We start from the raw sequence: 25,351 nt of genomic DNA on the forward strand, positions 1-25,351 counted from the left end.
TCAAAATGACACAACTAATTTTCTCTCTGCAGCCCCCACCACCAGTATTTATCATCTAAACAATAGCCGTGGCGAAACCCTAACCTCATAATACAGGCTCCTCGGTGGAGTGAGGGTAATGACGCTTCGCTGGGGAAGAGGGGGGAAAATGGAGGAAGAGAGAGACGATGAAGGGGAGAAAAAGGCTGTTCAGGCCCACTGGCTGGATGTGATGGCAAAGAAGCCTCCGTTCGCCTCTTCCCATCAATCTTCCCCGCTGCCTCCCTCGGTGCCAGGGAGCCGTGCGACGGATGAGTTGATAATTGAGTTATCCATCTCCCCCAACTATCAGAGTTGCATAAAAATTATTCACCTGATGGTGAATATTAAGCACATAATAAGCCTTGTGTGTGTTTTAGGGGAAGTGGGTGTAGTTAAACACAGCGAGGAATGAAATACGACTCCCAGGGAAGCTGCTGCCACCCCTGTGGACGGAGGGCGGGGCGAGGCAGTCGTCCGCAGGGAGGCTGCGGGTACGTACACATCCACACACAGTCCAGCTGGATTAAAGGTGCTATTTTCACTTACATTACTTGCACTGAGTTAGAGAGTCTGAGTCCCCACCCTCCGTTTGCGGAAGTACAGTCACCACTATTGGGTTTGTCCACTCTGCTGTCCTCTGCCGGCCTCTCCCTCGGCCTGGTGGGCGCTACCCTCTGCCGGCCTCTCCCTCGGCCTGGTGGCCGCTACCCTCTGCCGGCCTCTCCCGCGGCCTGGTGGCCGCTACCCTCTGCCGGCCTCTCCCTCGGCCTGGTGGCCGCTACCCTCTGCCGGCCTCCCCCTCGGCCTGGTGGGCGCTACCCTCTGCCGGCCTCTCCCTCGGCCTGGTGGCCGCTACCCTCTGCCGGCCTCTCCCTCGGCCTGGTGGGCGCTACCCTTATGCTTATAGCGCTTATTGACCTAAACTGAAAAGGATACACTAGCTCATCCCTGCGTACCCCCTCACATACATGCTAAGGATCCTCAGCTGCGTTCCAGTCTGGTAAGGTGACACTAACGTCGTGTTTGCCTCTCCAGAGTCTCTTGATGGCTGAGCAGACCAATGCTGTCTTAAATTAGTTCAACACAGTATATTCCCCTGTCACGCTATATATGCAACTTACTTTATTCAAAAAGCTATATCAAATTTGGGAAAAACAAGGGTTTTTGTTTGTTTGCTGGCTCGCATGTGCCTGTGTAAGAGGCGGACAGGTCTAGCTGGCCGTGGGCTAATCAGCTGTGGAAGCCATGCGCCGGAGACGCGTCGGCACTGGAAATGTTAGCGCTCCTAATAGAGGCTTGAAAAGGTTAGATCTGATAAAGAGCTGTCAGAGGTTGACAAAAAATGATTTATGGCAATATAATAGGACGATATGGCTCATTTCTCCCTCATATGAAACGGGCTTAAGACTTTCGGATTTGTCATATACGTCACGTGGTGTGGCCGCTTGGAAGCGGCTGCCGTGATGCGTTCTTGTCAGCACTCGTGGCTGATGACTTCAGTGATCACTTCAGGTAAGGGTTGTCATTTAAGGACTGTTTCTGAGTGCCGTTTATCCATCAAATATTTGTTGTCATACACTCAGCCAGCAAGAACCTTTGTTATGTCGCTTCCTTGGAAGGATAGTGGGGGAAAGGATTTTTGACTGATTATGCTCGATTATACTTTGATCTTGAATAAAAATACTTCTTTCTTTTAATTTCAGCCCGTGTGTTGACTTACCTTCAGACTGACGGTTCCTGACCACCTTAAACTTTTTCCAATTAATTTTGTTCTTTAATGTCCTTGATTTTATTGGCGAAATTGTTGATAATTCTGTGATGGTCTTAGGCTGGTCAATCAGATAGCCCTGACATGAAAATGAATTTTTTGATACAAGAAATTGGACAATGTGCTCATTTTAATGAATATGTCCATCATACTCTCACTTATCATCGCCACGAAAGGCCAAGAATATCTAATTAATAAATACATACTGTAATGACTTCTGAGGCAGAATGTTTCCCTCTACTGTGTGGGTGCGCGCGCGTGCTGCACAAATATGTAGCGTGTGTGTTTCGCCCGGATGGATGTTTTGGGGGTATAGGTGTACTGGCCCACAGAAGGCCATCAGCGGGGGCGAACAGACAGAGCGTGTCACCTGAGTGAGAGGCCGCTGGCCCCACGGCCCTGCCTCCCCTGATCCCGGTGAGGCCGGACATCACTGGGCTAACCCCTGAGGACAGTCCCTCTGCCACTGTCATCTGCGACACGCATGCAGGCGCACACGCCTGCCTGGAAGGCAAGAGCCATAGCGACTCTCCGAGCTCTTCAGTCTAAGATCACAGCATATATGTAGACTGTATTAAGGCGCAAGGTGCATGGTTTACATTTATGCAGACGTGGTTTAGCTAAAGTGGATTTTTGGATTTATTTTTGGATCTGTGAGGGTGGGGTGGGGGGTTCTTCAGGCTCAGTCTCTTTTCTGGCAGCATTTTGATTCTCTTGTCATGATGTTTTCATCTTGTCTCGTTCCATGCTGATCAGTGCCAGTCCTTTGTGCTCAGTGTCTCAGACCATACGTTTGGCTGAAGCCTCATGGATGCGCGCCCCGCACAGCGCAGAATGCCCTTGTGACAGTTTAATCATTAGGAGCTCTAGAGAAATAATGTTGACATGCGATGACTTCTCGGAATTTGCGACCCTCGGTGCATGACATTTACCGCCGCGGTACGCCCAAGTGTAACGCAAGACGTATAACGGACAGCTCGGAATACTAATGGCAAATGACAAGGCGGTTTCATGCTTTAAAGATTTCAATGCATATTTAGGCGCATTGTTTAATGGCTCTGCTTGTAATCCAGGAGCTCCAGCCTCCCAGTGGCCACGGAATTTCTCCTCCTCCTGCTCTCAGCCGTCGCTTCCCTTATTTATTCTTGAGTGGGGGTGAAGAGGGGGTGCTGACGCATTGTACAAATTTGTCGTGTGAATTGAGGTTAAGAACAGCTTTGAAGCACAGGAGGTGCGGTGAAAGCAGGCACGGACACACGGGCACCCGGCTGGTGAGTTCTGAAGCCTCCCGTCTGACGTTTTTTTGCGTTGGAATGAACGCCTAACGGAATCGGGGCCATGCTCTTGCAGTGAATTCCTCTTTAGTTCTGGAATTTTTCGGTGAACGTAGGGTTTTGCTTTTCCCCTCAGCAGACTGAGATTTATGTCATTAGGGGTAAAGAAACACATGCATGCTTGTAAAGTGCCCCCAGCCCCCGTCTTCCTACCCCCACCAGCCCACTCCACCTTCACTGACCTCCTGGCTTTCATTCCAACCAGAAGTCAGCAACATTTGTCATCCTGGCGAGATCTTGTCTGGGCGCACAGAGAGCGCTGTGACTTTATTAAAGCGCCTCTTTAAGGCCCCAGTCTTCCAGGAGAATTCCGAGGGCTGAAATGGTTTTGAGCGCAAGCATGTCTGATCCCAGAGATGTTGGGGACTGCGGGTCTGTGAACACGAGGGAGAACGTTTCCTGCTGCTAAATCCATCAGGCTCTTGGAACATATACAGATACAGTACTGTATTTAACACACTGATGGCAGTAGATGGCAGCCCATGGGGGTGAGGGCCTTTTCTGAGGTGAGAGTCTATCTTGTAGTGCGTAAGGCTTCAGAGGTTTTATATAGTATTCTTTGAAGGCTGTCATTATGCTAAGAAGCACAAATCTTACTGATAGATAAAAATAAGATAAAAAAATCTTATGTTTGCAAGTACTTTGAATGTACAGTTTTCAAGCTATGGCTATATAGTAATTATAGTAAAACTAGTCAACAATGATTTTCCTTTGTGCAAAAAGTATATCTGTGTTAGTGTTTTGCCCAGTGTAATAGTACCAATGACAATAGTAATGGAACTGTTGGGCAGAGACGTTTTAAATGCTGAATATCAGCCATGTTCTGGGTTAACTGTTCTACCAGAGGGTCTTCCATGTTGGTGAAATGTTTTGAAATGTTAGTGTGCGTTCGGTAGTTTCCCGGTAATGGTGCAAAAGTCATCGCTGACGCAAGTGCAGAGAGTCAGAGCAGTAATATGTCTGTTTACATGACCCTAACATGCCCTACAATTGAACTGAATATATGAACTGGCTATTTCCATCAAACTTAATATCCAAGGAACTGTATCGCTTTGTATTTTCATTTCATTTAGTTTGGAATGTTAGTTTTTAATACCATGTGCACAGAGAATACAAAACCAATGCACTGAGCCACCCAGCGATGCTTTTTGGCGTACAGTGAAATGTGAGGAATGGTAAGGCACCCCCCGCAGTTCCTCTCAGACCAGTTGGGTAGGCTCGTTGGAGACGAGCTCCATGTGGTCAGTAAGGCGGTCAGACGGGGCAGTAAGGTGGTTGGGCGGGCAGCGGCGCACAGGCCAACACCGTGGTTTCGTGCGCCGAGGGCCAGGGCGAGCGTTGAAGCATGAGGCCGCTTCAGAACAGAAGGACACCGCGGCCTACTTTTAATGCGGCCAGTTGAATGGAAACAGTCTGGCCTTTTGTTCCTCCACAAAGCAGCCTGCCCTCGACATTTGGTCCAAAGGAGTGGAGGCACTCGTAGGGGCGGGGTTTGGGTTTTTTTGGGAGGAAATGGACAGAAGAGAGTACATATTTGGTATTTGAGACTTTTTTTTTTTTTTTGGACATCATGAGCGTGTGATTGCTTTTGGAGCACGATTAGCTGTTTTATGTGCACAGCTGTTCCAATTCATTGATATTTATGAGGACCATGATACGTGGACCTCTGCTTTCAGTCAATCTCCCAAGTGTCCACAGGATGGACTGTTCTTCTGCAGTTTTATTGGTTGCTGTATGTCCAAGTTTTGTTTCGATGAGAATTTTTAAAAAAGATAAACAGGGAAACAGTAGCATTGTTATCACACTATAGACTACTGGTTGGGGGCTTAATTGTTTCACTGTTACTTTGCCTGGTCCTGTTTTTGGCTTGTGCTTTTAACAACAACAACATTCCTGTAGACTTGGTGAACGAGAGCCCTCCGCTCATCTGGGAGTTCATGCCCATCTCGTGTCGGTTTTACAGCAGCGGATGTTAGAGGTGGACGGCTCGAGGTGAGAGGCGAGATGGCTGTGATAAGTGGCTGTGCATAAATAACTCAGACGTATCCCTCCGTGTATAAATAACTCGGACGTACCCCTCCGTGTATAAATAACTCGGACGTACCCCTCTTTTAAGGCCCTCGTCCCCTGCACGGCCCGCTCGCTCGGCGTCTCGGAGCTTGCGCCCGGGCCATCAATTACAGCCCGCCGCCATCATGTCATCCTAATCGAGGAACAGATGTTGGCCCATTCCGACAGCCCTCATCAGGGAAACACATTGGCGAAAGGGATTGGCTCCGGACCGCAGTATCCATAAACGTCACCCGGGGGTTAGTCGACCTCGACTTGGGCTTTTGTTTTGTTTCTCTCCTCCCTCCACGGTTGCTTCGCGGTGACCTCGTTGAATGTGATCACGGCATGCCAGCCTGAGGTTGATTTTGTTTCTGTAAGGAGCCTTTGAGCATTTCAGGCTAAGAGGTAACCCAAGCAAACAGAGCTTATGAAGGACAGCTAGCCTTCCAGACAGCATGCCTGTATATACCACAATTAGTAAGCTCATGCGTTACCATGCTAAATATATATAAACAAGTCTCCATAAAAACAAACATGCCGTGCTATACAAATCACTTCCTATAGTGTATTCGGCTTTATGGGAAATGTGGCAGGGTTTGGGTCAGGTAAAAGAAGTGATTTTATATTTTTTCCCAGGTATCACTTGTTGGAATGTTATTATTTTTGTTCTTGAATGTGAGAGTATTGAACATTGTGTAAATAAGACATTTTTCATCTCTTCTGTGGATTTTTATGCGTTTCGGGTTACTCATATTTATTGTTACTCCATTTTTCTTCTGAATTTCCTAAAGAGAAAACATGGAGAGGATGTCTTATGTTCTGATTTCACAAGTTTGTGAAAGGAACACTACTCATCACTTTCACTAGCAAATCTGAAGTACTAATGCTATTTTTAAACAGTCATTTAATGCCACCTATGTCTATATCAATTTTAGGTCAAATACGGTATGTCTGCTTTTACGTCACAGTGCTTCTGGTTTAAGGTTCTTGCGTCTTGATTGCCTGGTGTGTTAAGCACAGCTCACTTCCTCGTAGTGAACGTCCACATCCTAATCAGAGACAGATGAGAAGTGGAGAGCCCTGACCTTTGGTTTCACTCCTCTGTTCAGACTGATGTTTGATATCTTTCAGGTCGGCGAGATTCTTCTGCTGCGCACACACACACACACACACACACACACACACACACAGTACTGTAATCAGTCGAAAGTGCTCGGCCCCTCTTGATGCGGGGGCGTATGCTGCCTCCCGCTGCCAACATGGTGCCCTTTGTTCTTATAGATGCCATAAAGCAGGGCCATAGTGCACCTTCGTGTTTCACGCTGTAAGGGACCAGCAATGTGGATGTGCATTCCCGCTGAGTGTGTCATCACTAGGAGGAGTTTTTTCCGTTCTTTTTCCTAGCGCCGTCCCGATAGCCGTCCAGATCACGATAGCAGGGCAGGAAGAGGTGTTTTAGCCAGCCAAACCTCGCCACCCTGCCGAACGATGTCCACAGTGACGTCCAGAGTAACCCAGCCTAACGTCTGTGGGATGTCTTTATCAGCCACTGCGTGCGCACACGCCCCCACCCCTGCCCACCTATCCCCCACCCTGCGCCGGCTTCAGCCGCGGCTCCGATGTGTATCGACTGTGTGCTTTGAGTGACCACTCTTATTTCTATTATGAGTTCATATGTCAGCTGGGCTAAAGTCCCAGAGAAAATGGAGCTGTCTGGTGAAAGCTCTCTCCGATAGAAGCTGCCACTTCAATTTCAAGGCAGCTGTGGCTTGCTGAGATCGCCTCACTGTCCCGCCTGACTGCTTGGATTCTCTTCCTGCCGCGATTGTAATGAATGTGAAAACTATTAAATTTGCGTAGAGTTTGGCCACTTTTAAACAGCTCCCTCCCCTGAAGTTCTCCTCCTCCCCAAACTGGCAGAAGGTAATGTGAAATGTGCTTAAGAAAAGTGATGTTTCTTCAAGCCTGGCTGAAATGTAAATGTAACTGATATATACCCATTATGACAGCAGGGAATGTTTCTCCGTAATGGCTTCCACTGTTAATTTGAATCATACTGGAAGGCATGTGTGGCGATTACATTCGTAAAGTGAAGGGTAGTGGACGACTCCTCACCTAATCTGGCAATTAGCATTGGTGGGCGCTCAGTTAGCGGACCTGCTGACAGGCGGCAGCTCCCTTCAGCTGCCTCTCCGGCCCTGGCCGGACCCTGTGGCCTGCCGCCTCCACTGGGAAGAGGCCTTCGCTGTGGTTTGAATTAGAAAGTGGGACACACTCTTGAGTAACGATTGCAAAACATTTTGCCTGAGCTGCCCGGGTGAAACCAAACACTGGGGCGTAAACCTTCAGGCCTCTGTTGCACCGCCGGACATCCTTCTCTTCATATCCCCGAGTTCGTGGGAAATGCTCAGTAGAGGTTACCTGTGGCTGTCCAAGCAAAGGAAAGCAAAAGGTCATAGACTAAGAGAATGCTTTCACTGTTGGCTGAAATATTACCGGTGTTGTCGCATGTTATTTAGAATGTGCAAGCAAACACATTTTAATCGGCATTTGAAAAGCTGCACTTTCGAAACGGTTGACTCTGGCGGAGAGGGGTCACATAATTGCGACGCTTGTTGTCATGTTTGCTGGCGTTGATGCCACTGAATGGAAAGTTATACGCGACCTGTCTAAAAAAGGAAAGGAGAGGGACAAATGAGAAACTGCTCCGGGGTCTTAGCATGCAAAGAGCTGGAATCTTCCCAAAGTGCTCGGCCCCCTTTTTCCTGTCGGCCCTCCTCTCAACTTCAACCTCCAACCCCTCCCTGCATGCATCACCGCAAATGAAGGCGGCCCACGCAGGGCTGACATGGAGGACTCAAAGCCCCAGGGCCTTCTTCCTCTCCTCGGGTCCGCCTGATCCCCCCCCCCCCCCCCCCAAAAGCCCAGGCCGCTACTCCTCTGCTCTCCCAGACAGACTTTCGGAGTGCCCAGTCATAAACACAGACTCCTATCACGCTCCCGCTCCTAATGACTGCCTTAACAGCACCGGCGGAGGCGGCATACGCGTTGTAAATTGTGTTTGACAAAGCGGGCTCTGTGGTTTTGTTGCAGCGTGTCTTTAGCGATTACTCAGACTTCCTCCCCCTGCAGATATGCGGCGCAGCCACCGGCGAGCACTGCCAAGGTGCGGCGTCCTTATCGCTCAGATTGATTTAGGGCGAACCCCTGTGACAGAGGTCATTGTGCGCTGAAGTTATCCATCACCCAGGCTTTTGATTGTCTCCAGAGTGTCTGCACTCGGGATAGGCGCCATGGGAACGGGGCAGTGCGTGCAACGCGGGGGCACAGGATTGCCCCAGAGAGCACAACAGCAGAGCGTGTATCAGTCTACGTCAGCCTGCGGTCACCAGATCCGTCCTGTGTGATTTGCAGGTGGAGGCTTTCGTGTGGTGGACGCGATCGCCAGACCCAAGTCACTGTCTTTATTGATGACGTTTTAGTGCTACAGTTTAATGTTTTCACATTTTTAGGCAATAAATCTCTTTTGCCTTGATGAAATCCTCTTTGACAAAATCACCTTTCATCAGTTTGTGGACATTTGGAACATTCCACAAAAAATATTTTCCAAATATCTCAGAGGCTCTTAGTTTGTGGATTATGCCAAGTAGTGGTAACATTTCCTCCTGAGAAAAGAATTTAAACATATTTCCCCATGTCAGTGTTTTTCCGATTTTTAAAAAAAATAAAAAGTGTTATTTCAGCGGTCTGAAGATGGCTATTCATTGCCATCAATGCTGTCTGTGGCTGTATTATCTTCGATCTTAAATGTCATATTTTTTCTGGCATGAAAAATTAGGAAATCCTATTTTCAAATATGCTATGATTCATAATAATATTTGCCTTTTGGATACATCTTGCCAAGCTTTTTGCTGGTTCATAGAACTGTCTACTGTTGCCAGAAGACTTGTTTTTGATGTGCAGTGTAACTTGTGAAATGTGCAGGAGAGTCTGGCAAATGGACGCGAGTAAAGAAGCTTCCACGCAGCAGGCGCGTGGTTCCTGCTCGCCCCGACACGGTAGCTGCTGATGGTGGTGCCAGAGCAGGAGTGGTAAGGGACCCTCCTGCTGCGCGCCCCAAGTGCTTGATGGCTTAAGAAATGACGCTTCAGTCACTAATCAAAACCGGGCCAGCTAGTCTGAGAACCCAGGACTTGTACGCTGGATTTTTCTTGAATACAAGGGCCTCTTATAACATTTTTATGGTTCTCTCCTTGCATTTTTATATATATATATATATATATATATATATATATATATATATACACACACACACACACACAATTTCAGAGGAGGCTGAAACATGTCACATCCTATTACACAAATTTGGATATGCTAAATTACTGCAGGAGGGGCTTAGTGTGTCCCAGGCTCACCCCTTTTAACAGCTTGCTGACGGTTCACTTGTTCGGGGGAAATATAGGTCTTTAACTATTGGAAGTTGTCTCAAATTTTATCATGTCGGAAGATGATGTGGTTTTGCAATTCAAATATTTGCTCCTTTTCCTTCCCAACGCAAAAGAGCCGCTTTGAAGCCGGGAAGTTCTCTCATCACCAGTGACAGTGAGGGTGTGTGCCGTGACACCGCGCCAGGCAGCGTCGCACTCCTGCCTGACGCGTATTTTAAGCCCCGCGCAAGCGCCAAATCAAAAATGCATGCAAATGTCTGCCGATGTTTCGCATGTGAATATTTTGACTTGCATGCTTGCATATTCGGGTGGAGCGCGTGCAGATAAACAGCATTAATCAAGGCTACTTGATATGGCCGGAGTGTGCGGTCTGCTCATATACGAGCCCTTGCGGTTTATTCTGCTTCTGCTCTGTGTTGATGAAAGAACTTGGTAATTTGATGTTGTTGTTTTTGGGGGGTTTGGGGGGTGGGGTTGGGCGGGGGGGGGGTGTTAATGCACTTGAGCAGCAAGTCCGGAGTTGATTCCCTTGCTAATTAAACTTCTTCCACTTGAGTTACTTCATTACACACAATGGGCTTTGGGAGGGGTTTTTTTTTTTTTTTCCGTAACCCCGACCTGCTGAAGTGGCTCTCTGCTCATTAATACACAAACGCACACCACCTCTTTAGAGGCCTGAGAGAGAAAATCACCTGGTTTGGTTTCTTCTTTCCCCCCACTTGTAGGGATTTCTTTAACCTTAAAGTACTGAATTGTCTCCAGATTATTTCTTTACTAATAGAAATTCCTGTGAACTTTTTCTTAGAGTTTAACGAGTGCAGTATGCTGCACATTAACCCCATATACAGACCCTTCAAACCTTCCACTGGCCCTCTTCAGACATAGAGAATATATAAGATAACAGAATTGTCATTGCAACAAGAGCCCCCTGTTCACCAAACCCTGTAATTTCATTCTTTTCCCCCCTTCACTCTTTCCCCCATTCTTTTTTTTTTTTTTTTTTTTTCTCCACCTCCCCAACAGCAATTAATCTCATTTTTAGTACAATTTCCATGCCGCTCCTGAAGTCAGGCAGTGTCCCCTGTTTTGTTCCTATTTGGCTTGGTTCCTGTGCATAGTCATTAAAGGTCCAATTAACGTCACCCTTTAGCTGAAGAGTGCTCATTTTTATTGGGGAGCTGACAGTCGCCACCATGAGTGCCGCAGTGTAATATGCATTAATTGCCCCGTAACACTGGTAATTACCAGTTCTTCAAGCCTCTCAGTAAACTGTCATGCCCAGACAAGACTGCTTTGAAATAGATTACTCATTAGGGAGACCTGCCCTGTTTTCCAATGGGGCTCGCAGTGTTGGCACAAAAAAAAAAAAAAAAAAAAAAAAAAAGATTCTAGTGCAGAACAAATAGTTGCCAAAAGCAATTTCCTATTACAACTTCCCTGTGACGAGCCCTGTGTGTGTGTGTGTGTGTGTGTGTGTGTCTCTCTCTCTCTCTGTCTTTTTCACCATCTCAGTTGTCACATGGTGTGGGGGTCAGGAGCAAAGAGAGGGGTCCGCGGTGGATTTGCCCGCCTCCTGTAATTGCCCCTGACGCCCACAAGGCAGCCTCATATGTGGCACCTGCACCTCCTCGGGAGCTCTGTACACTGGGGGTCAGCAGTCGCTCCCTCTGCTCCTGGTACCTGGGGCTCTATCATTTTATCTTTACTTTGTCATTTTTGTGCACATTTTGATTGGAACTTTCAGCTCACTGGAAGATAGCGATGTTCTGAAATGGGGCTATATGCATATACTAATGCTGACCCACAGTGTCTGTATATGAGTTTGCTCATACCATCAATCTTGTGAATCAGACCACTGGCCTACATGAAAATAACTCTTTTGAACCTATAATGAGAACCTATATGTATGTTAGAAAGAGTTCAAGTCTCATTCAAGACTTCTAGACTCATTCAAGACTTGAATACGTAATACAAAACTGAGACAAAAAAAAAAGTGTTTTAGCTGATACAAAAGTCCTCGTGCTGTATATATCTAGATCTGTTTGTATACTTTTTGTGATGCCTCATGTTTTATTCAAGTGGTAACACACACGTGCTCCTAACTAATTGAGGAATTGATGAAATTCATTCATTTGTTCATTAATTGATAATCTCATAACAACTAACATTTGATATCCCCTCAGTTAGTATAGCACCCTGTGTGTTATCCCTACTGTTAGTGCATTCACATTAAAAACTTGTCTAGCAGTGTCAGAGGAGCTTAGTGAAGAAGTTTGAGGTCCGATTCTTGTACTGCATCCTGAAAAACAATCCCAGTACTGGTGCAATGTTTCACTTCTTGGTAGGCGACTCTCAGACACTGCTGTATCCCCCGTAATGCCATTGGATTGTTTAGTCTCTCAGTAACCAATCTTTAGGTGTTGCCTTAATATAAGGAGATTTCTATAATGGAAATAGTAAATGAAAAAAGTTTAATTAACAGCGAAATTATAATGAAAATTTGAATAATGGAAAAAGATGCTTTAAAAAGTCTGGTTTACCACCAATGAGGATGAAGAAAGAACACGGGGACACTCACTCTCTCTCTCACTCACACACACACACGCGTGCGCGCGCTTACACTTGTTTTATCTCCCTTATAGCACCTGCTTCAGCCAATCTGCTCCCACTCTTTTTAAATTAATTTTGTCACAGCCTTTCAGATTCTCACCGGGCAATGTGCTAATGAAAGGAGATGGTACAATTTGAAGTGACCAAGTAGCAGAGAGCACAGCACAGCTGAGCATGCTGGGACGCCGGGAGACAAAGGAGAAGCCATGCGCTTCGTCACTGATAAACCCATTACACTTCTCATTAACACGCACACATCCCGCACACATCCACACCCATCCGCGTGCCGAGGTGCACTCCGCCTTTCTCCTGGATCCGTGCACGTGTTTATCTGTTGGTGTTTGGCAAGCACCTATCAGATTGTTTATGACAGGACTAATTGGGATAATTGAAGACATTAAGATTACCTGTCAGCTGTGTGTATCCAAACTCCGTGTCTGGCTGACAACTAGTGACAAGCAAGGGACCTTGCAGCATCAGTCATGATGGCATTTTCCAGGGCCATAATGAGGACAATGGCGGCCCACTCTAATTTGACGCGGACGGGCTTCTCGGGACGGACGGGCTGGCTAAATTAAGTGCGGGTGGGAGTGGCGGGGGGGCGGTCAGGCCTGCCTGGGCCTGGCTAAAGGTGTCCCCTTTGGCACTCTGATGAAGAAAAGTGAAAAGGGCTCCAGCCTCCCCCCTCCCACCACCAAGTGGTTAGGACCATCAGAGGGGCGGAATGACCAGCACATGGCGGCGGCGAGGAACAGCCTGATGGACTTGGTTGATGTCAGCAGTAACCGCCCACACACACAGACACCAGCTCCGGCAACCTGACTCACCTGCCGTTCTGTTTGTGTTGTATTGCGTGTGCATTTTAGCCAGGGTTCCCTGTTTACGAACACATTTTCTTATCACTGCTATATTACTTTCTGCAAATATTTTAGCTGTGGTCTATTGCAAACAAATGCATTAACATATCAGTACTATATTAGTTTCTTACAGCTGTGGCTTAGTTTTGTCCTCTCATCTCTCAGCCTGTCACTCTGTTTATGGTTTCTGTTTAAGTGTGTGTGTGTGTGTGTTTGTACATATATATGCACCTACTCTGGTGCCTCCTTGGTGAGCCTAGGCAGAAGTGAAGGGGAGTACCAGTGTTTCGCTCATCACAGCTCCAGCTCAGTTCACCGAGCACCTGTACAGTGTAGTGCCGTGCTGCCAGCAGCCCAGGCCGGTGGGAGGCTGCTCCTGTCCGGGGCCTGCTGTGCTCGAGGGCTGCACGGTCACGTCCTAGAGCTGCCCTCCCCCCGCCCCCCATGAGCGGCGGAGAGACGCTTTGTGTCGTTGTCGCCGCCGCCGCGCAGCAGAGCTGTCAGCCTTTGGAAAACGGGGTCAGACTGCCGGAGTGACAGCCTGTGCGCGCAGTGCCCTTGCTGCAAACCTCCACATCCCCCCCCAAACGAGCTAAAATCAATAGCAGATTGCCCGAGGACTAGTGTTTGGCGTCAGCCTGACCCTTGCGCTTTACCCACCCCTTCTTCTGTTACATGTTTCGAAGTATTTAACTTTCCGTTTGATCCCCTGGCTAATGAGTGTGGCCAGTCCACCCAGAGGAGGCTCTCAGGTGTCCCTGAATCCCGTGGTGCGGTGAGCGAGCGCAGGAGAAGTCCTGACCGGGCGGCCTCCCACCAGGAGCCGCAGTCCCACTCGGGTTTTGTTTGCTTTGTAAATGTTTTAAAACGACAATGAAATTCGATTTGCTCATCAGAGCAAACACTGGCGTGGTCCCATGTAGCTGCTGTGTAGCAGAACGGGCCCAGTGCACCCCACCCTCTGGCTCTGCTGCTCCCACTCACCGCATGCTAAGAGTTAAAGATGATGTGCAGTTTTCATATTTTTACAGTTTTTTCTGTGATGCCTCTTATTCTATGAGCTAGAAAACTAGCACATCTGCATACACATCTGCAAAATGGAGTGCTTGTGTTAAATGCATCAAAGCTATTGCTAAAGTCTGCTTTCCCATGCCTGCCATATTTTTGGTTTTACTTGCTGTTAATGCTTTTTTTTTTTTTAAATGTCAGGCAAAAACTATAGTGTCTATGTGCAACATGTATCCAAAGGCCTGTCTGCAAGTGAGTCATTTCCTTCTGGCTATAAGAACATAAGTAGGTGTGAGTGTGCTGTACTGGATATTTGTGTGTGTGTGTGTGTGTGTGTGTGTGTGTGTGTGTGTGTGTGTGTGTACTGGCTCTCTATAACACCCACAAACTAAAGGGTCCCATGCTTAGCCAACTGGCTGGTGATGGGGCCAAATGACGCCATGTGCCCCCATGGGGCTAAAATTACCCCCTGGAATGTAAATATGGTGCTGCGTTAGCACGAGGCTGTCTGTGCCCACCGATCCCCGACTCCAGCAGGTCCGCACTACAGGACGTGAGCAGGGTGGACGCCAACACCAGCCTTCAGACCCGCTTACCTGGCAGCGGGGCGACACCCGGATGCTGTGTGCGCCAGCCCGATTATTGTCGTTAATCTGTGCGCAGCAATTTTCGAAACTGCGCTTGAGAGAAAATCTCTGCTCTCTGTTTGTGCGGCAGGGTGGCTGGGGTAACAGTCCATTACAGCGGCTGAATAGCTGTAAGCAATATGGACTGAAGCAAAAGTTCAGATGCCGTGACGCTGACATGTTGATTTAGTGGCGGTAGCACCACCGTGCACTTCCAGAGGTGGCGACTTGGACAAAAGCCAGAGCTGTTTTAACGCAGACCTTCTTTTACACTGCTCTTATTTTGTTGGTCCCGTCCCCCTCCGTGGTTTTCTCCTTGGGTGTCAGAAAACCAACTTTCACACCTATTTATAAGCAGTGTAATTTACGCCTCCTCCAGCGTCCTCTTCCGCACCAGCTCTGTGTCTGGGATCCTTATGTGGTAATTTGCAGCCATCGGAGGATCGCTTTTAAAAGTTAAAGTCAGCCGTTCCGGAGGGGCAAGAAAATAAACACGGTGTCTCGCGTTTGCCGCGTGGCTGAGAGTTGCGGTCCGCTTCACCCACGCGTTGTGTGCGCTCATGCACAAGGTCAGCCCGGTCGAGCCGTTAGCCACCAGAGCTGTCCCGAGCAGAGCGGCAGGCCTGTTTATCTGGCCGGGCAGCGGCTCCCTCTGCGTCGCGGAGATGAGGGGCTATTCAGCAGTGAGGCGCCCGGGCCAGTGCAGCCAGACTCGGCTCAGATTACACTCGGCACTGTCACTGATTACCAGCGCAGTCGCGGAGGGGCTCCTGGTAAATTGGAAACACATTAACCGGCAGGGTTAAGGGCAGGATTAGGCCATGGCGCGTAGCAGGGCCGGCTCAACACAAAATGGAGGCCGTTCTCAGGGATTTGTTCCTTCTGCCCCAAGAGACTTTGGCTAATTATCGACGTGGGCTGCTGGGAGTTCGGAATAACAGGTTAAAGGAGCGTGTATCCCCTTGACGCTGTCATGGGAGTGCCAGTGATTCTCAGCATCAGGTTAAGCGCTACCTCACCGTGTCAGTGAGGGCTCATCTGCACGTCAGCACCGTGGGCTCTTCTCGCTTCCTTACAAAGCACGCTGTGAAATTTCAGTACGTTTGGATTAATGAGAGGGAGGTTTACACAGTCGTTTGTTAATTGCTCACCCCAACACTGGCTTTTGTAGTATGTTTTTCAATAAATGCCCTGGAACATTTTGGAAAAGTTTTTGTGTGCTGGCTCTTGACCAAGCTTAAATGTGGATGATGAGTGTTGTGTTTTGGTTTTAAAGAATCAAGTCCAGTGTGACCCAACAAAAGTATTTTTGGTGAAAATAATGATTATCATATCACATTCAAGGCTTTTAACAGAGGTGGGTAGTAACGCTCTACGTGTACTCCGTTAAATTTAGTTAAGTAACCTTTAGAACAAATTGTACTTTTAAGAGTCACTTTAAAGAGGGTACTTTATACTCTTACTCGAGTTCATTTGCGAAGTCAAAAATTTATTTTTACTCAGTTATATTTATCAACGTTCCTTCCATTACATTTTAAAGTAATTTTTACCCTTTGTACATTTCGCCACAACCTGTCAAGTGTGGGAGGGTTAGAGAAATCCCTAGAAATGATCATTGAGGGCCACCACTTTGCTTCAGTAAGTCAGACAAGTTGGACAGTAGAACGACATGATGAACAGCGAACAGGCACATTTTCCGGCGTGGGACTCGAATGATTAAATTTATGAAAAATATATCGCTACATATACCGTTCTTTAAGGTTCACATATCTGTGTGAAATCGGTGCCTTCTCCTAATGTGCAATTATATAAAAGTAAAGTGTGGTCCTATATCGATATTCTAAGAAAAAATGGCTAGCTAGCTATCTTCGTTTCTGCAAACGACAAGCAACAGAAAAATATACGCAGCAGCTGAACTGAACTCATGGCTTGCAGGAAGGAATACATGCCAATATTGAGGGATATTTTTGAGAGAATAAAGGTGTCAAGTGTCAAGGTTATAAAAATTAAGGTTTGTTATTGATTCATGTTATTCATATTTGCCCACATACAGGTTCTGTGAGCTAGGTAACGTAGAATATGTAGCTAGCTAGCCAGCTGGTCTGACTAATCGGTAGACTAATCGCAGTGTAAATATAACGAAAAGCAAAATATCCTGCAAGTGACCTTGAACAAGAGCTCATATAAACTGTACTATTCACAACGTGGTCACCAAATCCAGCGTCGCTTGTGACTTATGTTATATACACAATATTTCACCTAGCCGATAGAAAAAAATCCGTAGGACCGAGACCCAGAGCAAAGAAAACCTTAAGTGTTTTTGCGCACTGAATACCAGAATCCAAATGTTTTCAGAATTTCTCCCATCAAGCATAGATTTTTTTTTTTTGTTCCCTTATATTTACATCTACATGAATGGCCTTTAGTAGATGTGATGTACCAAAGTGCTTTTAACTGTCTACTTAGGTTGGACAAATAGTTTACAACCGATTATACTCAAGTGTCATTACAGCAGGCCTATGGGAAACTGGTATCAAGGAAAGTGGAGCCCGTCTGTGTCGGACACTGCACACTGAAGAGGGCTCTTAAACATGGCACATATTTTAAATGTAATAACAGCCTTATTCATGAACAAGTAATGTATACTTATTGGAAAAGTCACTTAAAAACTATGCCTGAGAAAAACATCTTTAAAAAACATTTGCCTTCAGTGTAAAAAGAACAATGGGGACAACATATTTTAGTTTGTGGGCCTCATATATATATATATATATATATATATATATATATATATATATATATATATATATATATATATATATATATATATATATATGAATATATATATATATATATATATATATATATATGAATATGCTGTTACTTGATTTTATTGTTTCGATTAAAGTAATTCGCTAATGAGTAGTCTTTATAAAAGATACTTTTGTTACTTTTGCTTAAGTAATCATGTAAATAGTTACTTCTACTTGAGTAAGTATTATTTTAAAATGACAGTACTTTTACTTGAGTGCAATTTTTGGCTACTCTACCCACCACTGGCTTTTAAGGTATTGCAAAACGCATCATAGTTACAGTAAGTAGCAATATGATATTTTGTCCATATCATGCAGTCCTGTTTAGAGTACTAAGCTTTGTTATTCATGAAGGACCAGCAAGGTCCATGGCTGCAAACTATTAAAATATTTCTGCATTGAGTTTGTTGTTGTTGATTTTGCAATGGGCAATTTAAAACATCACTTCTTCGAAATGGGATTGTGTAATGAAATGCCATCTGAATGTATCATCTTTTAATGAATCCACTCTTAAGAAGTTGTAATGAAAGCTTTTGGACATTTGCATGATGGAGAGTACCATTTAGGGTGATGGGGAACAGGCCACTCCTAAGGATGGGCTGAACTCCAGGTCACCCGACACTTGATCCAGAGCGGTGGGGGTGAGCGTGGGGCCTCCAGTGTGAGAGCAGTCCTAGGAGGACACTGATCACAGGGGAAGGGGGTGGGGGTTATTGCTGCATGCTGGAGAACTGGCTGAGTGGCACATGCTGAGTTCTGGAGCTTTTACCAGAACATCATGGTGTCAGCAGGGCACGAGGCTTCTCCAGATATCCCATCCCTCCCACCCATTGTGCTCCCCCCATCCCCATACATATTCTGGCAGCCACGCGGAAGCATTCGGGCTGTTTGGCTTTGGCGCGTAGATAAACCCGGCCGGCCACATGTCGGAGCGAGTCCGAGCGTGACGCGGCAGATCTGAACAGCTTCGGCGACGGCAGCAGAAGCAACTTCCCAATGGGAAGAGGCCACGGGTGTGTCTTCCATCCCAAAACCGCAGTTCATTTTAACAAAGACCAAATGCATATAGGGGACAGCTTTCGGTTTCCGTTTCTCTATCTCTGTAATTTTAGCCTGGCCGATGGCTGTCTAGGTGCGTTCGTGTGCAGGTCTTCCTGATTGCTGACCCTGTGGCCCTGGCCACGTCTCCCTTCCTCACCACCCTGTCATTTCAGAGGAAATTAAGTGGCTAAAACTGGAAGTGCCATCTCCTTAGTCATTATCACGGACAGGCCAGGCGTTTATTGGATCTCACCTCACCAATAGCGCGGCGGTCATTAATACAGCGAGCAGACGATAATGAGTGCTGTGCACTTTTACGCAGTTGCAGCCACATGCTGGACGGGGGTGACTGTCTTTTACCTTGGCGAATTAATGAGGTCATCACTATGTACGGTGGGCGGGGCCTCAGCCGCCACTGCAACGGGTCTGAAGGAGACGTGAGCTGTAAGAGAACCCTGGTCAGCTCTCTTTTGCTGAGTTGTCCAGGTTCCCAAGGTTTCCGATAAAGGGCCTTTTTTAAAATCCATCCTTAATCTCCCCGATCGTAGTGACACACAGCGCCTGCAGGTCAAAGGATGGCATCCGTGTCGCATCCTGTCTCGAAAGGCCATCGACAGCGGCAGTGAGAGAACATAAAAACGTCTTCTAAAATTACACCTGGATCAGGACGGGATGTTTATTGCAGCCTGTTGGAGCTTAATTACAACAGCGGTGTTTGAAGCTCGTTTGGAGGCTGTGCTTTGCCCATCTCAGAGTCGTTTGTGTTTTTCATGTACCTGAGTGAATTGAGAGCTTCCAGCACAACAAGAGTTTTCCTTAGCAGAGAGGATGTTAATGGCTGCTTTCTGGGCTGTTTGTGATCTTTAGGAAGAGTGGACCAGCACACAGTGCTTGTTTGTGTCGAGGGCTGTGTGGTGGTGGTGGTATCGCCATGCTGCTCCAGTTAAACATGGGAGACGGAGGTTCTGTGCTGATATCGCCTTGCTCGCAGCCTTGAGTAATCCACCCCCCCTACTGTCACCCAGTTCAAGTCCTATAAATAAACACCAATTAATCACCAGCAGAGAGCCAGGCCAGACCAAGGCTGTGACAGCACAAACTCTCTCTCTCTCTCTCTCTCTCTTTCCCCCCCACCTTTCGGTCACCTTAGGCTGTGGTCCAACCTGGTCGTATACTTGAAGTCATGCCACATATTCGGTGTAATGGATGTCAGCACTTTGCCAGATGTATGCCATATTTAACACAGGTGTATGTGGACAGTGCTTTTTGAATCTCTTCTCAAGTGTTTATTTATTTCTTTTTCATGCGACAGTAGTGGGCAATGGCAGTGGGCTCATGCTCTCCTGCAAATTTTAATCTGCTCAGTATGTGCTGTGTCTCAGCATGCGACACTGTTGTGCTGCAAAGAGAAATACAATTAGCCATGCAGTTGCTTCCAACAGATCTTTTGGGAACTTCTCGGCTCCCCTTTTCACTTCCAGTTTAGGCCTCGTGCACTTTTATGATGGAAAGGTGTTCCGGGGAAGTTGCTAAGAGCTTCTCGGGGAGAGCTCGAGATGACACCGTGGAGGGCTGTAATTAGTTATTTAATTACGATGCGATTACACGTGCACAGAGACGGGCGGAGGAGGCCAGGCTAATGGCAGCTTACTCTCACAGCACCTCCATTTGGGTTTTTGTTCTTAAGAGCTGTGCTCTCATTAAGCTGCCGTCTTAAGCAGCATGGCACCTGCTTCCAAATCGAGCGCAGGCCGCTCGTTAGGGCTAATGGCAGCGTGTCTGCCTGCCGGCTCTCCCCGCCGGCCCCACACTCTGCCCGCCAAAGCCGCCGTGCGCCAAATTAGCTACATTTCACAAACAATTTCACCAACTCGTTACGCAGTTAGATGTTTATTGGAAGATCACCGAGTTTCTCCTGAGCGTGGCGGGTGCCAGCTTCAGGTGATGGAGCACTGGCTCACATAATGGACCACAATTACCGTCGGAGCTGCGTGTCGTTTTCCATGTTATTTATGGAAACCTTTCATTGAGATTTTCCAGTATGTGTTTTGAAACAAGTCACAAGTGTGACTCTTTAGCCTGAGAGCCCCTGAAATTCCCTCCTATACCCTCCTTGCCTGCCACCGCTAGCAGCCCAAGTGTTGTATGAGTTTTTATTTATGTATTTTATTTTTAAGTCTGGGATTTTATCTCAAGGTCTCCCTGGCATGAGCGTTATTAATTCAAAATAGAATTCAAACTCCATTTATTTTCTTTATGGCACAGCGGCGGTGACACTGCTCCCCAGTGTTTATCATTTTGCTTGTTTCAATTTGTGCCTGGCTGCCCCTGACAACCCAGGGACATGATGTATCGTACACTTGCGCCTTATCTGTTGATGTACCGTTTTAACCTTTTCAGAAGGTTGCTTTTCCCTCTTTCGGGCCCCCCCGCCCGTTCCCCTACCAGCGCTCCCTTACCCCTGCCAGCGCGACCTCGCAGTCTGAAAAGAGCAACACACACCGATGCTCAATAAAAGTCTATCGTAACCTCTCTGCAAAGTTATCTAATGTAAATGTTTAGATTTTGTTTCCATAACATTTCCATAAAAAGAATGGCCATCCATACAGCAGCGCCACGGAATATGGTACTCTTTTAGAGTGGGGGGGGGGGGTCCCCCTCCCCCTCCCCCTCCCCCTGCAGAGTGCTCTGCTGAAAGGCTCAGCTATGTGTGACTTTGTGGTGAACTTGCAGTGCATCTGTGGGCCCTCTTTCCAGGCCTGTTAGTTTTGGCCTGGATGCCCAGAGATACTGGACTGTAAATCACAGCCTGTAAAGCAGGGAATGCATGGCCACGGTCGCATGTGCTCGCTCCGCGCGGGGTCTGCACCCTCCGCACCTTGGGTGTGTGGTGGGGGGGGGGTTCAGGGTATTTATACGGTCCAGGTGCCCCCCCCGTCACGTCCGGCATGGGTCAAACGGTTCTTTATTTATAGGCACAGCGACGCGTCGCAGCAAAGGTCTAAAAGCCGTGGCCAGGATCGTGGTCATGGTGACGGTGACTACGCCTTAGATGGCTGTGGTGTTTGAGGTGTGTACAAGAGCAGTGTGGCTAACCCTGACTACCACGCCGACAGAGATGGCCGCAATGCGCCGATGGCGTGATTGATCACAGTTGGAGCTCTACGAACTGTTCCTGAGGGGCTGAACTTCCTGCCGCGCCGCATAGTCCGTTAGGCGGCTTCCTGTCTGCCTCTAAGCCCCATTTACTGTCTCTGGACAGTGTATGTCACTAAATTATGCTGTTTCCAAACTGGATTTGTGTGCGTCTCTGCACTTACGAAAAAAGCAGCTCAACTCTGACATGGCTTTATGTCTGGATCTCAGAGTTCAAAGAGCAGCTCTGATCTTTCCTCGTTGGATGAGCCCGCTGCCTTTCTGCGGGGCATAGTAAACGCCTCTGAAAATGATTCATGGGACCTCAAGAAAAATGTGAAATAACACTATACTCTTCCAGCAAAGCTTGTAATAATTACTTCTGTGCTTTCTCGGTGGTATGTAGATATATGATGTGACTAGGAAAACACAAAAACCTGTGAAGATGGAAGGGGGTGGGGGTGGCAGAAAACGGTAGATCTGAATTTAGTCTGAATGGAGCTTTTCTCAGCGAGCGGCCGCGCGCTGTTATTTATAGCTCTCCCGAAGTGCAACGTGAGCCAAGGAGAAATGGCTGCTCTAAGTGTCCATGTGAATGGAACAGCTGGACAGTGCTGGAAGAGCTCCGATAGACGCAGCGGCGGAGGGAGGCCGGCCGGCGCTGGAAGAGCCCCGACGGACGCAGTGGCGGAGGGAGGCCGGCCGGCGCTGGAAGAGCTCCGACGGACGCAGCGGCGGAGGGAGGCCGGCCGGCGTTGGAAGAGCTCCGACGGACGCAGCGGCGGAGGGAGGCCGGCCGGCGCTGGAAGAGCCCCGACGGACGCAGTGCTGCACGGCTCTTCCGGGCCGTGGCCTCCCAGCTCCACTCGCCTCTGGACGTTCTCCACGACCACTCTCAGCCGCCGTCCCTCCCTGTTGTTGTTCTTGCTGAAGGTCCATTGTGGAGGGATCCTGCCCGTGCATCGTCTGCTGATGTTATCATGTGACTGCTTTTGTTTTATGCGCTTAGTCATGCTTCCTAAAGGGGTGGATCAAAAGCAAGTGTTCTACTCAGGGTTTCTGTCCCCGCCCCACACCTCTTGTTGGATGTAGGTTTTCGTCATTGGCGCGCACACGCCAAGAAAATCCACTTGACCTCTGTACCGCAAGTTATACATCTCATATCTACACAGCGTGCGTGTTAGGGTAATTCTGAACTCTGATCTGTATCTGCAGGTTTGGCCCGGGAATGGTGATCTACTGGTACGGCTTCCTAGCAGAACTGGACTGCCAGCGGGACAGAGGCATCCTGCTCAAAGACTGCTTCCCCTCGGACATCGTAACCCTGTGCTACAGCATGGGGTCGTGCTGACGTCGGCCAGGGGTGACACCTAGGCTGGGAGGGGCGGCGGGCCACGGCAGCCTGCACCGGTGAAGACATGAATCCGGAAGCAATTTAGCCTTCCTGCTGTGCGAGACTACTGGCAAAAATCTGCCCTGAACTCCAGTCGACCTCCCCGGCGTCGTGCCGGGATAGTGCCTCCTGATTTTGCGCAGAGGCGTGGACTGACCCCAGGCTGCCTGTGCCCTGTAGCCCTGCAGGAGCAGAGGGGGCAGCTAGTGCTTCTTATCACTGCCCTTCCCCTCGTCACACTGCCCCCTCTTGCCGCGTGGCGGGGGGGCTACTCGTCGGCCTTATCGGCCCGCTTCTCCGCGCTTTCTCTCTCCGGCTCTGACAGGGCGTGGCCTCTTTGGAAGCCCATTTGCTGACGCTCTTCTTTCCCTGTGTACTGTTTTTGATTCAGGATGTCTCGCACGTTTGCCGTGTGTCAGGGCAGTTTGAGTGATGGTGGTCTTTAACTCCCAGTGGTGTTTTTTTTAAACCGTATTTCACGTATTTGTTTAACTCCCCTTCAAAGCAAAGTTCAATAAAAGCAACAGTCAAATAATGAGCAATTTGTTATTTGTCGTCCCCTCCATCCCCCAAGGAGTTTACTTTTGTGGCGCAGTGTCTCTATTTAGTTCCTTTACTGCAAAGCAATTTCAGCTGAGAATTAGTGAGTGAAAAAAACTTAAGTTAAAAAACAGGCAGTTCGTAATTCTTCAGCTCCTGCATGGCATGTAGGGTAGTGGTAGCTTAGTGGTTGACTTGTAATCAGAAGGTTTCTGGTTCGAGGCCCACCACTGCCAAGTTGCCACTGTTAGGCCCCTGAACACGACCCTTAACCCTCAATTGCTCAAGTTGTACTCAGTCATAATTGTAAGTTTGTATAAAAGCTAAATGCCATAAATGTGAAGGCTGGGATCAGGCCGTTCGGAGCTGGAGTAGCGTGCTGAGCTTCCACCCTCCTCTGTCCCTCAGTGCTGATGATGGGCCCCAGACCTGCCCTGACCTGTTCCTCTCAGGGTGCGCTGCGCTGGGGCATTACCCATCCCTGACCTCCCTCTCCCGGCTGCCCTCCGGAGAGCCCCGCTCTCCTCTGGCCTACTTGGGGCCTCAGCGTGGCCCTTTTAAATAGCAGTAAAGTGTTGCATGATTTGTTATCCTTAAACCTCTAACCCTTAAGCAGCCCCCACTCCATTTAGGCTATGAGGACTGGGGCAGTGGGGGTGGGAGGGGTCAGAGAAGGGTCATGTGGCAGCCATGATTTCCTCTGTTGGGCCCGTTTCTCCAAGCGGTACCAAACAGCGGGCCCCCAGAGTCTAGTTAACAGACTCGTATTGCACAGCCATGGAACGCTACGATATTACTTTACAGCTCCTCTCTGATGCAAAAACAAGCTTTTTAAAAGGAGGGAGTGCAATTTGGAATAAAGAAGAACTGTAAACAGCAGATTCAGTTCCTTTCTGCTTTCAAGCCTTCCTGCCATTGTGTTTCAAGATGGCTGTTGCGCAAAAGAGGAGCTGGGGTCACCCACTATAAATTAGTTTCTGCACACAATGAAAACCAAATGCTGCTTTTTTTCCTATAACCTGTACTAGAAAGGACGCAGGAGATGAGAAGAAGCAAATGAGATTTGCGTGATGCAGTTGCAGGTTTCACAACACGATTCTGTTTTTTTTTTGTTTTGTTTTTTTGTGCATGTTTTCATAGCCAGCCTCCACGCTCCGGTTTTAGAATCATTGTTCTTGTCACAACAATCTCGCTCATATGGCGCACTCCAAATAAGGCATGGAGCTTTCATCCAGCAGCTCTTTCCCTGCGTTCTGCCTGCAACGCAGGACGATACTAAGTATGAGAGATTAATCTTGCAGCAGCATGCCATCATATTTGGTTAAAACCATCTGTAAAAAGTGTCCTCATGGCCAGACTGCTTTTCGTCTGTACCGAGAGCGTCGTAGTCTGTTCCGAGGCCTTGCAGCAGGTCAGTCTCGAATGTGTTTCTAAAACGGAGGCACGGAATGTTCTGAGCAGAGGCTGCTGTTTTTAGAGGCTAATCAGAGCTTGTGTGGATGTCTCCTCAACCAACAGTCCAGCCGTCCGTTCCTGCCGCATGTCCTCGCCACGGCCGAACGATCAGACCGCAGCGGCGTTCCGGGAGCTGCCTGCGTTAATGTGGGAGAGAGGCCCACGCTGCGCAGCGCGGATCAGCACGCTGTCCGTGCAGGCATCTAGGGCTCGCTGCAGACTAGCGCTCAGGCAGTGACCGCAGCCTGGA

At 48.0% G+C, this 25,351-nt stretch overlaps 1 protein-coding gene across 5 annotated transcripts in view; it reads left to right on the top strand.

Annotated features, from left to right (window-relative positions):
- The window catches only part of cdin1 (CDAN1 interacting nuclease 1), a 56,521-nt gene extending 32,877 nt beyond the window's left edge, over positions 1–23,644 (top strand). For all 5 annotated transcript variants that reach the window (XM_027011612.2, XM_027011610.2, XM_027011611.2 and 2 more), the window contains one exon: positions 22,929–23,644. In XM_027011612.2, the coding sequence (XP_026867413.1) occupies positions 22,929–23,064 (136 nt within the window). In that variant the 3' untranslated portion in view covers positions 23,065–23,644. The remainder of the gene's footprint in view (positions 1–22,928) is intronic.
- The last annotated feature ends 1,707 nt before the right edge of the window (positions 23,645–25,351 follow it).

The sequence above is a fragment of the Electrophorus electricus genome, chromosome 13, assembly GCF_013358815.1.
Source record: "Electrophorus electricus isolate fEleEle1 chromosome 13, fEleEle1.pri, whole genome shotgun sequence".
NCBI lineage: Eukaryota > Metazoa > Chordata > Actinopteri > Gymnotiformes > Gymnotidae > Electrophorus > Electrophorus electricus.